We start from the raw sequence: 16,809 nt of genomic DNA, 5'->3' as shown, positions 1-16,809 counted from the left end.
TTATCAGGGTAGTTTGGCCCTTAACTGCCAGGTAACAATAGAACAGCGCTTAGATACATTAGAATTAAAGGTAAAGATCAGTTTTGGAAACGCCCCCCTCTCAAAAAAATGAAACGAAAGCTCTTATTACCAATCATGTGACAGAATATATTTTGACTAATACGTGATGATATAAATTTTACCGGGAAACCGCCTACTAATTGATATACAGTGTGTATTTGGTAAATTATTATATCTATTTGGACCTGATAGATATCATGCACGTGTCGCGCACATGTCGCGTAGTCCCATAAGCATCTTTCTGTGTACAGTGCTTATAACTTTACCAAGACTGGGCCAAATTTCTTATCATTTTGATGATTCCAGAACCTTGCAGTACACACCAATACTTATATGCTAGATGATCAACCTTTTCTGATTGATTCCACAACGTTTCTTTCACAATGCAATGGCATGACCAGAACTGGTCTTTATCTTTAAGTGCTTTATAATGTTATTATTAGCATTATCATTCACCCTGGATTCATTTTCAAATACAAATAGGTCAGCCAAATGTTAGGAAGCATTTTCTTACCTGCCATCGAAGTTGAAGCAATGACCTTCCACTTATTGAGTGCAAGTTGGGACTGTTTGGGGGCGTCGCCTGGGGTCATGATCAGTTTCCTGGGTGTGGTGCTTCCGTTGCCGACCTGACCAGTGTGGCCGTTCCCGCTCCCGTTCTGGTGCCCGATCTTGATGCTCTTCTTATCCGGCGTGTAGACCCCGACCTTTGACATGTCGATATCGTAGGTGTCCATGACCTCCGAGGAGAGTTCATCGACCTCGGTGATGTTCTTGAGGAGGTTGTTGCCAGAAAGGAGCAGTGTCTGAGGCTGTAAAGGGGGAGTGGTTAGAATTCAGAAGAAAAAAAAACGTAAATAAGGAAAACCTTAGACTCGATGCTATCTCAGAAGAAACTGGCAAATCCTGTTCAAAAAGATACTTGTAAATTCTCTACTATTGCTGTGGCTAAAAAATATGATATAATTCCTGAAACAGGAACAAAAATTATTCTGAAAGTTGGCACCAATGCAGAAAATTTGACCAAATTCAACAATATGCCACTCAATTTTCTCCCCAAATTTGCATATTGAAGGTTATTGTTTGTATTAAAGTACTAGCATAAAAGGGGTTAGGAGGTATACTGTTGAATAATAGATTACACTTCCTTTACACCTCATCTGGTTTATAACATTACACTTTGCTATTATTACATGGAAGGAAGGATTTGAGTAAACTATTAAGGCAACTTAACTGCAGCCAGGATAATACATAGCACTCACCACTTCAGAACCTTTAGAAGAGGTATTATCATCATCATCACCAGCATCATTATCATCATCATTACCAACATAATCCCCATCACCATCATTACTAGCAAAACCACCGCCATCATCATCACCATCACCACTACAACCATCATCATCATATGACTTACTTCACTGATGAGTTCTGAGAGCTCTACTCCTCCTTTCATGGTTCTCCTCACCCATTCCACAGCAGCCTCAAAGATTTGACGGTCGCTCATCGAGATGGACGATTTCGCAGAGATCACCTCCAACTGAAAACAAACAAAACAAAAGACACAATTGAAAAATGGTATTTTACCGCGATGAAAGAAATTTTCTTTGATTAGAGTTCACTTTTATCACCAGAGTATTAAATAGGCTAGTTTTTGCTACTTTAATTTCTTGATAAGACATGAAAGCCATCCAATTACAGAAGTTCTGCAATGACTGCCAACAGGTGTGCGGTATACAATGTATGCACAGTGGGTCACTAATAATCTCTCAAATTAAGCCAAGAAAAAAAAAGGGGGGAAGTTGGAAGACTGGTACCCTCAGATATTAACCTCAACACTGTTCAACATAGGGAGCCACATTTCAAAGGTAAAAGGTCAAAGGTCAGAAAGAGAGGAAAGGAGGAATGTAGCAGAGAAATGTTGAAGATGAGATGAAAGGAGGAAAGAAACATGGCTGTCCCATGTCTACCACACATCAGAATAAGGCATCTTATTATCATCATAGGGTACTGTACATCCAACAATTTTCAACCAAACATTTGGAATTCATTTCATTCCGTTTCTTATTTGAACAGCAAACAATCAATACTGTTCAATATTCAAAACAAGTACTTCTTGTCATATCTTTCAGCCCTACATATAAAACTGGGGAAGATACTACATAATTTGTTTGTTTACTGAGTATTTCTGTCAACTGAACTTTAAGGGAGAAAAAAAAATCACTGTGAATCTTACTCCCGCAGAATATATCCTATGTCCAACTTTGCAATGAAATGGCAAATTAAAACTTAGAATCTGACTTTTAAAAGTTAATTCATAATAATTAATTCAGAATAACTATTAAATAAAAGTTGGTAGCACAGGGGAAAAAGATAGAAATACAGACCTTCATGAATGGAAGTTGGCAGAAGTCAGAGGTACTGGTGATTTCATCGACATTGACTTTGATAAACTGATCAACGATGGACATCAACTCTTCATCCATCTCAGCAGTAGCCAAGGAACGGATTTCTGAAGTGGAAATTAAAAGAGATTGAAAAGATTAGAATGACATTTACATTGTGTTTCAAGGGCTAGGTACAACATGGGTTATGCAATATTTATACCAGGTAATAATATCCAAAAATAAATATCCGTGACCCCTTGGCACGCTTTGGGGTCATAGCAGGATGTAACGTCCCCTTGAGCCTTTATAAACAACCAGGCCTCTCATAGCAGTCAATATATCTATATTAAACTTTTCCGCATGTCCTTTTGAAGCTGTTTTGAATAGAGCTATAGTGTATGTACAATCCAAGATCCTTATTCCTTGTTTTTCTTCTCTGTTGCTAGGCGACATTGACGTAAAGAAATCTACACTGGCCAAGAGTTTATTATCACATGCACTTCACTTTGAATAACAGCTATTTGATACTCAAGATCAAACATGGTTCTTTTCATTACTGTACACATGAAAGTAGGGTCATTCAACACTCCAGCTCCATTATACAACAACGCACAAACTTTTCACCAGGGCTAGCCATTAATCTTTGCTAGTACATGTAGGGCTCTCACTATGAACATGACAGACAAATAAAGCGGACAAAATATACAGTTCCTCAGGTAGACAAAGGAACATCCCTTCACTGCTATTATGTAGAAAGGTGAATATGCATGTGACACCTGTTCTACACATTTTTACATAATAGCAGTGAAGGGATGTTCCTTTGTCTACCTGGGGAACTGTATATTTTGTCCGCTTTTATTGTCAGTCATATTCATAGTGTCTTATTTGTGGACATACACCCATACATATATCATTCCCAACAGTATACAAGCCCTTAAAATGAAAATGTCAGGGCTGACAGCATACATGTACCATTTTGACACTTTAAAAGGTTAATTAGCGCATCACAATGACAAATCATGAAGGAACACAACGATACATGTCCTGGAGCTATGATTAATTTCATTTCGGACTCAATGGTCCGTAACGAAGCTCCTGTCTCCCACCTTCGACAGTAACTGGTCAATTGAGGTCACTGGTTATTACTGACTGGGTCATTCCACAGCGCTTATCATTCAAAGGTTGAGTAGGGGCCAGTTTCTCGAAACCGTCATAAGTCTAAGTTCATAGACATCCCATATATACGCAGGTTAATTCTATAAAACATTTCAATGGGATGTCCAAGAAGTTAGACTTGTGACAGTTTCGAGAAACGACCCCTGGTGTCTATGACTGATTTAAAAACATTTGTTTTTACAATGCTTCCAGTTTTACAAATCTGAGATGCATGGCCCTACTTGTTATATGTATCTGTGATATGGTGTAATATTGAAGCCCTAACAAAATTGTGCTTCAAAATGATCATGAAGTGCTTCTAAATAGTAAAAAATTCTTTGAGTGACTGGTTTTACCATACTATTTTCTCCAGGTGACTTGCTATAAAAAAAAAGTTTGGACTACGGTTTTTTGAAAGTTTGAATTCCAATCATAAATATCTTGATATTCAAACATGGGATTGGCTTGTAAAAGTTGAGGGATTCCTGACTGACCTAAAGGTTTATATAATTATGATTGCAGCTTGAGCTAAATCCAGGATTTTGTTTAGAATCTGAGGCAAAGATACCCAATCCCTTTAACAAAGGACTACATGTATACAGTAGTGAGAGTTAGAACTGACATTTTGATTGTCATCAAACCTTTGTACATTTACCATGACATGTACCATTTAAAGTCATCAAAAATCTTGGATAGACTAGATGGAATTCGACTGCGCGCAGTCGAAAATGATGCCTCCGTCATAGAGCAATTTTACAAACCAAAACAGAAGACATTTTTCGAATTCAAGTTCAATTGTAATCCATTAACAGGTTCTCAGAATATCGTGATTACAAGCAATTTCTCATATACATATATGACCCTTTGATCTTTGACCTCATGACCCTAAAATCTACTCAGTTCATTGGCTCTGCAAGATGTCCTGAGTTAAATAGTAATCCATCTGTCAGTTCTAATGAGAATGTGTTCACAAGCTATTTTTGCATACATAATGAGCCCATGACCTTTGACCTTTGATCTTATGAACCAAAAATCTACTCAGTTCATTGGCTCTGCAAGTAACATACATGACCTAATTTTGGCAGGAATCCATCAATCGGTTCTTGAGAACGCGATCACGAGCTGTTTTTGCATACATAATGTGCGTTGTGGCCTTTGACCTTTGACCTCATGACCCCAAAATCTAATCAGTTCATCTGCTCTGCAAGTAACATACATGACCTAAGTTTAGCAGCAATCCATCAATCGGTTCTTGAGATAACGCAATCACGAGCTGTTTTTGCATACATAATGTGCGCTGTAGCCTTTGACCTTTGACCTCGTGACCCCAAAATCTAATCACTTCATCGGTTCTGCAAGTAACATACATGACCTAAGTTTGGCAGCAATCCATTACTCGGTTCTTGAGATAACGCGATCACGAGCTGTTTTTGCATACATAATGAGCCCTGTGACCTTTGACCTTTAACCTCATGACCCCAAAATCTAATCAGTTCTTTGACTCTGCAAGATACATACATGACCAAAGTTTGGCAGGAATCCATCAATCGCTTCTTCAGATAACGCGATCACGAGCTGTTTTTGCATACATAATGAGCCCTGTGACCTTTGACCTTTGACATCGTAACCCCAAAATCTAATCAGTTCATCGGCTCTGCAAGATACATACATGACCAAAGTTTGGCAGGAATCCATCAATCGGTTCTTCAGATAACGCGATCACGAGAACGGGACGTACGTACGTACGTACAGACGTACGTACAGACGGACGGACGGACAACCCGAAAACATAATGCCTCCGGCTACTTCGTAACGGAGGCATAAAAATGTAATAACCAGCACAATGTATCATTTGATAAAGGTAGAACAATATGAGACCACAACAAGTGACCTTCCAATTTCCTTTTAGCCACCATATCATTTACAATACCCAACTCAATACCATCAAAAGTCATAACATTAATTGAAAAACGTATGGTTTTGATACTGATTTTTAAAAAGGGAAGAGATCTCAATACTTATAATTGCTTGCCAGGGTTTATCGTAGCAAGAAAGAATGAAAGGTAATACTGGAGTCACAGTCACACTCATAAGACCAAAACTACACAAAACAAAAAATACATGACAGCATCAGTCTGTTTTAATAGCAGTGTGATCGAGGTTTAATTTTCTTTTTACTATAAGGTCATTCCAGAAAGGATGGATGTACAGTGCACATTCAGACACATTATGGAGCCACATCATATTAGATTTGAAAACAGACATCTGATTTGGGTTATCACTCCATCATAATAGCAAAAGTAGCCAATAACTGAAAGTAAAGAAAATACTGGCAAAAATGGGGGAGGGGGGGGGGGGGGGCAGGGGTCAGACTTTAATAAAGAAAACTGTTTTTCAGACTTTTCATATTGTAGTTAAAATCTCTGTGATTTGTGTGAGCCAATTCTTATTTTATTCTGTATGAATTGATTTCTAAGATATGATGGATATCACTCTTTAATTAAGGAGGTATAGGATACATGTTGATCTACACTGATCTACACTGCCATATTTCCAATAGAGAATAATCTTTTATGGGGTCGGATCATTTAATGTCCATTATAAATGTCAACAGGACAAATCGTGTACATCTAAACCCCTTTTAAAGGTACTACATGTATGTCCCTTTTGCAGCCAACCTCAAATTCTGTAGAACTTTGCAGGAAGTATGAATATGTCATGTATGTCTTATCTGTGAAATTTAAACGTTAGCAGTGTCCTAATATTCAAATTATGCAAGGAAACCCGTTTACTTGCTTGACTTCACTGTCAGACACTATTGAGTGAGTGACTGGCTTTTTTCTTCTTTGGTAGTAACATACGAGCTGTAAAGGGTACATGAGCATTTGTCTACATCAATAAACCACTTCTTGTGATGGCCAAAATTAAACTGATTGAATCTTTGCGCAGCATAAAACGTATGACCATTCGGTACAATGGTCTGAAAATCAAGACTATTACTTATTGGCTCTATGACACAGCACAAGCCAAGTGCTTTGTTCATAAAACCTACAATTTTTGATATTATATACAAACATTTCATTTCAAAATTAGCTTTTTGATAATGCTAAATTTGCCACTGGTTACTATGGCAACTTAATAGCTCTTAACTACATAGATACACAATCTTTAAAATGATACTGTTCAGTGTTCAGTTGCATAAACTGCAATGTTTTAGCTGTAAAATGAGACCCTATAATGTTGTGTTCAGTCAATGTTGACTTAAAGGTATACCCAGAGATGCCAACTTTTGGAAATCAGAAATAGGGAGGATTTGTAATCGACACCAATTAATGTGCGCGTAGCGCACATCTCGAGCGCGTAGCGCCCGACACATGCGGCCGGGGTCCAGGGCCCGCCTTAGGGCCCTGGAAGCTCTGGGGTTCTAGATGCTCTCTGGTGCAATCTGAGCCTTATTTTGGAGCATTTTACATGTGTATTTAGTTAAATAATTCCCCCTTTTTTTTAAATAACATAAAAATTGTACAAAATGCATGATGAATTACTTTCAGACTTCCGATTACACAGGTACTTGATACTGTATTCGGTCTTATACTTCCGAGACCATTTCCTGGTCTTATTTTGCTGATTTTCCGCCATTTGGATTCTGTGGCAATATCCACGCATTGGTTACGGCGATCCATATGCTGAAACAATCTTTCGCTACTCTTAATTTGTCTTTTAACATAGTGGAATTATTACATGCTTAAGTTAGCAGATGATATTTCTCTTTCAATTCACAGATATATATACTGATAAGCGCCCTCCAAAAAAAATCATAATAAAAAAAAAAAAAAAAAAAAAAAAAAAAAAAAAAAAAAATCATTTTTTTTTTTTTTTTTTTTTTAATAAATCGGGAGGATAAGGATGGTGATCGTAAGGTCGGGAGTTGGGGTGAATTATCGGGAGCCTCCCGATAAAATCGGGAGGGTTGGCATCTCTGTATACCCATTTACGGAATTGCCCGTTACAGGTTGCACACAAAATAATTCTCCTGATTAAATCATGTATACACCCACATGTTATGAGTTCTGCCTGCATAATGAAACTAATTATTAATGGACGCTCATTAAAACTGTGACAGACAGTCCTGCATAGAGTGACATTATGAGCATATTATTATTACTCAAATGACAACACTATGGCAATCATCACATCCTCTTTTGATGGTACATGGGCAGTTTCATAAATATGTCGTGGGTTTTCTCATTGCCAATTCCACTTTTATGGATAGAGGAAGTAGCATTACAATGAGAATTCTGAATCGGACATTGTAGCTCCTACATGTGCATTCCTCATTTGTCAAGTCAAGAAGAATATTATTGTTGAAATTTGTGTGAAAAATGATTATAAGTTTATCACCTTCTCTCTTCCTTATTATTTTTTTAAACCATTATTGTATATTATCCATGAAAAACAATTTTTCATGAGTCAATTCCATTTTTGTGCCCTCACATTGACTAAAATCTACACACCTTTTCACCCATGGGTGATGCAATGTAATGTGTCTCCTAAGTACATACATGTACGTATGACCATAGACATAACATAGCAGTTTTTGAGTTTCATTACTGTATTTCATTCTAATACAAAATATCTTGATATGACCACCGACTTATAAATGGTTTCCCCCATACCACCGTCAATAGAACAATGTCACAAAAAGTGGATGTCAAAAGGACATACTGTATCATTTGGGCAACGTACACCGCACAGAATCATCCCATTGAATGTTGTCAACATACATGTACATGTACATGAAATTACAATGAAATTAAAATGAAATCTGCCTGATCTAGCTTGATAGGCATATGTCCAATGTGAGACATCAATGTGTACATCAGCATCTTCTACATGTCATTGAGTTGCCCTTGAAAGTTAAGTTATTTACACAATTAAAGTCTATTGACATCACAGATCCTTTTGCAAAGGTCTATTCGTGGTGTTACCATGACATATCTGATTAATAAAAGAATTGAAAATAGACATATCAAAGTATGTGTCATTTGTTTGAATTGAAGATTAAAGTACACAAATAATAATAATAATAATATTTAATTTTTATATAACGCTTATTACAAATGTCTCTAATGTCTAAAAGGTAAAGTAGAGCAATAAAAGGGCTATGAGATTGCATACGTGTACGTGTACAATGTATGCTATCTGATTGTAGCAGTTGCAGAAATAACAAGATAAAGAGCATTTTAGCTCTAGAAGCTGAAGGAAAGCTTTAGAAAGCTTTCACCAAAGCTAGTTTTCTCTCCATATTCTTCTTTTCATCTCAAATATCCTTCTCGCCCATCCTCCTTCCCTTCCTTCTCTTTTATAGTTGACATGCATCCCTTGTTCCTTCAAGCTCTATCATCACTATTTGCTCTTGTTCTGTAAGTGGCTTTTATTTGCATACAATCTTTCACACGTTTTTGTTCCTTTCGATATCTGCCAATAGATTCTCACCAGAATATTAAAATGGGGAATATTCTAGTAGAGTTCACAATACGTTTAAGTATGAAAAAGTATTTTGTAAATTAGCCTGGAAAGGTCCGATATATATGTGTGTTTCAAATCAGCTTTGCGTTTATCATCTCTCAGAAACGTGATTTTGGCTCATTCTCACATTAAAAATCCACTTTTTTCAGCGTTTCAATATACCCACATCTAAAGACGCTTGAAAACAGGCTTGCGTTTATTACCATGCCAATTTGCCTGGAACACGTTTGATTCTAGGCCAGAAAAGAGATGATAAACGCACCCAAAGTGATTTGGGAAGTGCAAAGCAAAGAATACTAAACTTCATGGTATACTCCTTCATTTACACTCAACCCATATACCGGTATGCCAGTGTGAAGAAGAAACTAGATGGAATTTTGACTGCGCGCAGTCGAAAATGATGCCTCCGCCATAGAGCAATTTAAACAAGTTTGGAGTTTAAATCTCCAGTGGTTCTTGAGATATCATGATAACAATCTCAATGTATGGAATTTCATAAGTTGACCTCTGTGACCCTTGACCTTTGACCTACGTGCTCTAAAATCTAATCAGATTGTCTTCCTATGGTGATACACACTATCATTAAGTTTGAAGTTTAAATCTCCAGTGGTTCTTGAGATATTATGATATGGTGATACATACTATCATTAAGTTTGAAGTGAAAATTCTCCAGTGGTTCTTGAGATATCGCGATAACGATCTCAACGTATGGAATTTCATAAGTTGACCTCTGTGACCCTTGACCTTTGACCTACGTGCTCCAAAATCTAATCAGATCGTCTTCCTATGGTGATACATACTATCCTTAAGTTTGAAGTTTTTACATCTCCAGTGGTTCTTGAGATATCATGATAACAATCTCAACGTATGGAATTTCATAAGTTGACCTCTATGACCCTTGACCTTTGACCTACGTGCTCCAAAATGTAATCAGATTGTTTTCCTATAGTGATACACACTATCACTAAGTTTGAAGTTCAAATCTCCAGTGGTTCTTGAGATATCATGATAACAATCGCAATGTATGGAATTTCGTAAGTTGACCTCTGTGACCCTTGACCTTTGACATACGTGCTCCAAAATCTAATCAGATCGTATTCCTATGGTGATACATACTATCCTTAAGTTTGAAGTTTAAATCTCAAATGGTTCTTGAGATATCGCGCTAACAAACTCAATACAAGGAATTTCATAAGTTGACCTCTGTGACCTGTGACCTTTGACCTACGTACTCCAAAATCTAATCAGATCGTCTTCCTATGGTGATAAATACTATTCCCGAGTCTTAAGTTTAAATCTTAAATGGTTCTTGAGATATTGTGATAACGGTCAAACGGGACGGACGTACGGACGGACAACCCGAAAACATGATGCCTCCGGCACCACCTTCGGTGGCGGAGGCATAAAAAAACCTCTTGTATATTATTAATGACCAATTTATATTTTTTTTAGAACATGTGCGTGGTGTGAACAGGTCCATTTTCACACTCTCTTCTGACGAAGCCACGCAGCCATCTCACACCATCACAACTCAGCTCATGAACCACCTCTTCCTTCTCAAATGATCGATAGATAATAAAACGATATTACTTTTCTCTTAGGTTCGGATATGTGCATCTCTGCAAAGTCATCAAGCAAAACGGCCATGCATCTTCTGTCCAAACAATCGCGGGCACGAAGGAGCAAATTGACATCGAATCTCAACAGTATTTTTCATCTCCAATCCTTGATACTTGGTCAGATAAAGTACAACCATTTTGTTGAAGCAAGCACACTCAACTTTTGCAAAAAATACAGCGAATACCCATGTGGCTGGGGCTTGAATACATCTTATCTGGTGTATTTTTCATGACAAAATAACGAGAGGGGGAGGGGGAGGGGGAGGGGGAGGGGGAGGGGGAGGGGGAGGGGGAGGGGGAGGGGGAGGGGGAGGGGGAGGGGGAGGGGAGGGGGAAGTGTGAAAGTTCTGACCCACACCAAGCACTATGTACATGTGTCAGACAGCAAATCATGTCTGTCACTTGGAATCAGTCTTTCAGATCATATTTCAAGTATCATACATGTAGGGACACTGATTTTCCGTTTCAAAAAATGGCCTTTTCCGTTTCAGAAAATTTGGAATTCCGTTTCAGATGGGCTGAAAAACGGAAATTCCGTTTTACCATAGACTTTGTACACGTGAAAAAACTAAAATTCCGTTTACATAAGATTTTCATTAAAACATGAACTTGTAGGGTACAAATGTTCTATCAAAGCCGCCACCTTTGACAAGCCACTGATAACCACTCAAAAACATAGGGACGGGACTGGATAAACTTGATGCAAAATACGAGTGAAAATATAGACCCCTACGGGCCCTAGAGTCTAGGCTAGACCTACGAAAAATTATTTAAATGTTTAAATTTACCAACTTCAAATTCGAACTTATACAAGCAGACTAAAATCAGCGGAATATGTCAGAACACGACATATTCCTGACGGAAAGGATGAGTACTGACGTCGACGAAAACATTTCAGTCTTGGCTGTCATGTCCGCGATCGATCGATTTTAGGCGCACATGCCAGCCCCTTTTTCGAACTCGTCGCACGTAGCGCCCGCTGCTGGCGTGTGTGTGTGCCTAGTATTACGTCTACGTAATACTAGGCGCCTAGCTGGCATAATAGGATCGTTTCGCTGCCATTTGTACCATGTTTTGTGTCACGATCTCTATTGGTCCAGCGAAACAAAATGGCAGCGCCCGGTCTCCTAAGAATCTGTCGAATATCGCTAAATATTTGTAATTATTAACCATGATTTGAGGCCCTATATTTTTTTTTACTGCATAACGAGTCACAAAAATAGTGTAAGTTTTACGATTTTCTTCTTGAAAAATGAAAAGTTTTGAGATAAAAGGGGTTTTCCGCGATTTTCCGTTCGAAATTGCATTTTCCGTTTCAAATGGTCAATTCCGTGAATTCCGTCGGTTTTCCGTGATCGCGGAAAATCAGTGTCCCTACATATGGCACATTTTTAAGTTTGCCCTGCTTGCATTGCTGTTTAGGAAGTGTATATTGAATGTTATCCTCAATCCCCTTTGGGGTTACATTACATACATGTACCTCATTTGAGCAAACTTAGATCTCCCTTGCCAAAGGATGATTCCTACCACATTTGATTAAAATCTGGCCATGCGTTTTTGTTAGTGACGGTTGAAGGTTTACGGACGATGGACAAAAAGCGACTGTTTGTTAACCATAAACAACTATCATCCCCCAATCCATTGTAATAGAGATCATACCATCGGTGGGGGGTCCCCCGTTATATCTATACATCAGGCCCTTTCAGTGTACTCACTGAGCTGTTGGAAAACCAGGTACATGTAGAATGGATTTGGCTCAAGATACAACCAAAGCCTCCCTAGATAAATTAACCCAATCATTCCGGCTGCTCTTCATCTACCACAAAACACTAACATAGAATACGATCAGATGCCGCAACATACAGTATCTACCTATATTCTACCCTGGGCAAAGTGTACTATTCAGGGATGCCAGTTAGAATTGATCAGAGGGCCTAAAAATCACCTAGAATGAGCTATTTTGTACACAAAAAAGCCTAAACTATGGTCTGAAAATAACTTGCCAGGGCCTGAATTTACGCTTTTGCCTGAACACTGGCATCCCTGACTATTAAGCAGATCACCCATAATGATAAATCATTATAGGTGATTTTAATCACATGCCCGATATGTATTTGAAACAAAACTACAAATTAAAGCATATAGAGCAGAAACTCAAGCTACAGAGTGCTAAGCTTGATCTAATCTACAAAAATATGGCCGAATACAATAATGTCCCTTATTATCATCACTTTTATGAAGGACGTCTGGAGTCTACGGATTTACAGACAACCCCAAAACATAACGGCCTATGGCACCACCTTGGTTGGACGGAGGCATAAAAATCAGTGAGCCTGTGAATTGGAGACTCGTCTCCTAGGGCATCCATCTAAGGGTAATCAACCTAAAATGGGATTCAATAAATAGCCGTCACCAAGTATGAGACTGGCAATGCATATTAATTCTACTGTAGGGAATAGCGACGAAACAAAGAAAAACATCTCCATGCCGCACCGGGACAGCGAGTAAAGAGAGTTTGGTGAAGCAAAGGCCATTAGTAAAACCTGCAAATGGTGATCTTAAAGTGCATCATTTCCCTCGGCAAAGAATTCAATTTAATGGTAGAGTTATTGATTCTGAATCCCCAGACAAGAGATATTATTAACTAAAGCATTGCTCTTTTTATTTTAAGGTTAATTTTGAATATTTGTCTCTTTTGCTGAATAATAATGTAAAATAATTTCAGATCTTTTTCAGATAGATGTTGAGGAGATGATGAATCTTTAATGTCGACTAATAAGTAGGCGTGTTTATCATTTATTTATAATTCTGGGAGTCCAGACTTTGTACATAAGTATTTGTTATTTAGAAACAACTCTAGTACATACAGGTCAACAGGATCTGTTCAAAATGGAGACAACTTTCAAAGTTCGCATTTCTCTTTAAAATTCAATGAACACAGGAAAGGACTTAAACTAATTGATTTTACCCTTCTTGCATCTTTGCAATGTTTAACTGCAGCTCTCAACTTCACCATTCTCATACCTCTGACTGAGGAAAGGTCAAAGAGGCAAATGTATTCAGCTTGTCAACTCTCATTTATCTACTCTAAAACCAGGCACTTCTGCAAAATACATGAAAGGTCAAAGGTCATGACTCGTGCAAGTTTCGTGCTGCAAATTATAAAATTGAATAACAATGAATTTTTTGCAATTCATGAAAGCAGCCTGAATCACAATAGTTGTTGTAGCAAAAGTGGATGTTATTAACAGTAATTAAATCATAATGCTGATTTTTTTTTGCAAATCCTAAAACTTTCTAGCTGCACAATATGCAAATTATTATGGCAAAATGCTTGTAACAGTATTGAATCGATTAAGAAGGCTTCACAGACCCTGATGAAACTACACAAATATATATCTAACCGATTAGCCCTCCAAGTCAGTGTTGTGAAAGAAAGCAAATAACCGGTACGTTAATTGATAATGGAATAACAACTGGTGATGATGCTCATACACGTAGATGGTGCACCCTGGCAAGAACAGCAGCATGAGGCCAATTATATTATCATTACTTTGAGAGTAAATTATACATCTGACATTTCGGATACGTTGCTAAAAGGGACATTGTGTATCTTGTCTTCTTAAGTGCATGAATCTTTCATGGTTTGCTAAATAGCGCAATCTCTTTTTAATGATGCAACTGTTGCTTGAAAGATTGTAAGGAAATAAGTAGTTAGTGTAGAGAAACTTCAGAAAAAAAAGGGAGAGAGAGAGAGAACAAAAAGTAACAGACATGTAATGGATGAATGCTGTAAGGGTGAAAAGACAAAAGAAATACAGATTAAGAGAGGAGACATTAAAATGAAAATGAAAAGGACTCTGAAGAGGCAGGAATTTTAAGGAGATGGATGGAGGACAAGAGACAGAAAGGGAATAGAGAACAAATAGCATAAGGGACATGGAGAGAAAGAGGAAAGATGAGAAGAGATAGAGAGAAATTATACAGAAAAGGGAAAGGAGAAAGAAAGACAGGGAGACAGAAAGAGAGACAGAGAGAGACAGAGAGAGACAGAGAGAGATACAGATAGAGACAGAGAGAGATACAGATACAGACACATAGCCACATGAAAAGAAAGAGAAAGAGAGAGAGACAGACAGAGACAGAGATACATACACACAGACTCATAAAAAGAAAGAGAGACAGAGAGAGACAGAGAAAGAGATACAGACACACATACACATAAAAAGAAAGAGAGAGAGAAAGAGAGAAAATATGGGGGAGGGGGGTGGTGGTAGAGATATCAAGACAATGCAAACAATCATAGTGTATTTTTGTCATCACTCCTGGCAACACACATGGACATCTCATCAAATCTATCCCACTTTCTCGTCCAACTTATCAACACCTCTCTCACCACGAAAACAATCTCATTATAAATGCTCTTTGCAGAAAACACCACCACACAGGGAAAGAGATAGAAAAGGACTTCAGTCAATGAACTAAAATGGGACTGAGTAAATGAAATGTCAACAGGATTGAGGGAACAAATGTAAATGGGATCAAGTTAATGAAAAAAAAATGGAATTGAGTAATGAAATAAAAAAATGGAATTGAGTAATGAAATAAAAATGGAATTGAGTTAATGAAATAAAAAAATTGAGTAAAAATGGGATAGAGTGAAGAGTGAAAGAAATGAAAATAGTTTTCTCACCGAGGCAATTTCTGGTGTTCATGTTGTCGAGCATGTGCGTGGCGCAGGCTTTCTTGATGCGGGGAACCTTCCATTCTTTGGCGACATGATAGACTTCACCGACCAGCTCAGAAGAGACTTCGATCCTGTAGGGGAGCAGATTTAAAGGACAGTCAATTATAAAGGCTCGTTCTTTTATGACGACGTTTAAAGATAAACTTTAGTACTGGTAATGCGACTGCATTGTGAAAGAAAAGGTGTGGAAAGGATCAGAAACAGTTGATCATGTAGCATGTAAGTATTGGTGTGCACTACAAGGTTCTGGAGTCATCAAAATCATAATAAATTTGACCGAGTCTTGGTAAAGTAACAAGCACTGTACACGGAAAGCTATATATGGGACAACACACATGGTGTCGGGGCTGGTACTACCTTGATTTCCTTGTCTTTCTATGCTCATTACTCAGCCAGTATACATTTTCCTCCAACATTGTTTGGCACATGTCATTTATTTGTAATCTTGAACATTCAGTGTAAGTTTCGTTTGATTCTGTGAGAATTAATTTTTTTTTTTTTACCAGTACTCAAGTTTATCTTTAAATTGTAATAGGCATCACATTTATATATCTTACAACACAGAGCCGCGATGAATTATGTGCAAGTCCTTTATTGCGCGTAGTTGCCATAGAAAAGAAAGGTGGCGGCTTTTTTGGAGCAGTTTAGCGCACCATATCTGAACAAGCCTTTAGATTTGGGAAGTGATTTATTGATATGGCACATACACAGTCATAACCTCTTCAGAAAGTAGAAATTGAAATTCTGATCCAGTATAAGAGGCTTAAAGGGACTTTGTAACATTGTTCAGATGAGAGATAGTGGTGCTAAGGTAGTGACTTCAATGCTAGATGTACAATTAAAGATAATCTGAAAATTTGAGTGAAAACGGATCATTATTCATGGTACAAATTGGGAAAAACTGATCTGATCGATTCCTTAATTCTCCCAACTATATTATTCTACTTCTATTCTGCTACTTGTCAAGCCTGTTCAGCATCAAGACAAGGACAATTAAATTACATTTTAGGTGAATGTAAATCGTCACAAAGCAATAAAATGGCTCTACATGCCATTCCAGACAATTAAGTGTCGACAGATTTTTATAGCCTGTTTTATGTATTTTTCTCATGGAAAAACGGTTGGGAAAATTCAAAAATGGTTGGGAGAATTTACTGTTAATCACTGTTAGAGGGTGCCTCACATCGACGCCTTCAAAGAAAACCATAAATATCTTTGTGGTTTGAGAATTTGTTTAGGATTTTTTGCATGTCAGAGGGTTAGTATAGTAGAAGGAATATAGTAAGTAACATTTTATACAAAAATAAGCAAT

At 37.7% G+C, this 16,809-nt stretch overlaps 1 protein-coding gene across 3 annotated transcripts in view; it reads right to left on the bottom strand.

Moving 5' to 3' along the window:
- Positions 1–16,809, bottom strand: part of LOC574807 (influenza virus NS1A-binding protein homolog) — a 48,484-nt gene that overhangs the window by 8,648 nt on the left and 23,027 nt on the right. For all 3 annotated transcript variants that reach the window (XR_004066357.1, XM_030997598.1, XM_030997599.1), the window contains exons 4-7: positions 15,444–15,568; positions 2,448–2,572; positions 1,478–1,600; positions 575–872 (exon numbers count right to left, since the gene is read on the bottom strand). Coding sequence is in view for 2 of the 3 variants with exons in the window: in XM_030997598.1 (XP_030853458.1) it covers positions 575–872; positions 1,478–1,600; positions 2,448–2,572; positions 15,444–15,568 (671 nt within the window). In the remaining variant the exon portion in view is untranslated. The remainder of the gene's footprint in view (positions 1–574; positions 873–1,477; positions 1,601–2,447; positions 2,573–15,443; positions 15,569–16,809) is intronic.

Source organism: Strongylocentrotus purpuratus, unplaced genomic scaffold (assembly GCF_000002235.5).
Source record: "Strongylocentrotus purpuratus isolate Spur 01 unplaced genomic scaffold, Spur_5.0 spur5_scaffold_4, whole genome shotgun sequence".
Lineage (NCBI taxonomy): Eukaryota > Metazoa > Echinodermata > Echinoidea > Camarodonta > Strongylocentrotidae > Strongylocentrotus > Strongylocentrotus purpuratus.
The sequence above is the reverse complement of the archived record's forward strand: the minus strand, read 5'-3'. Positions and strand labels throughout refer to the sequence as shown.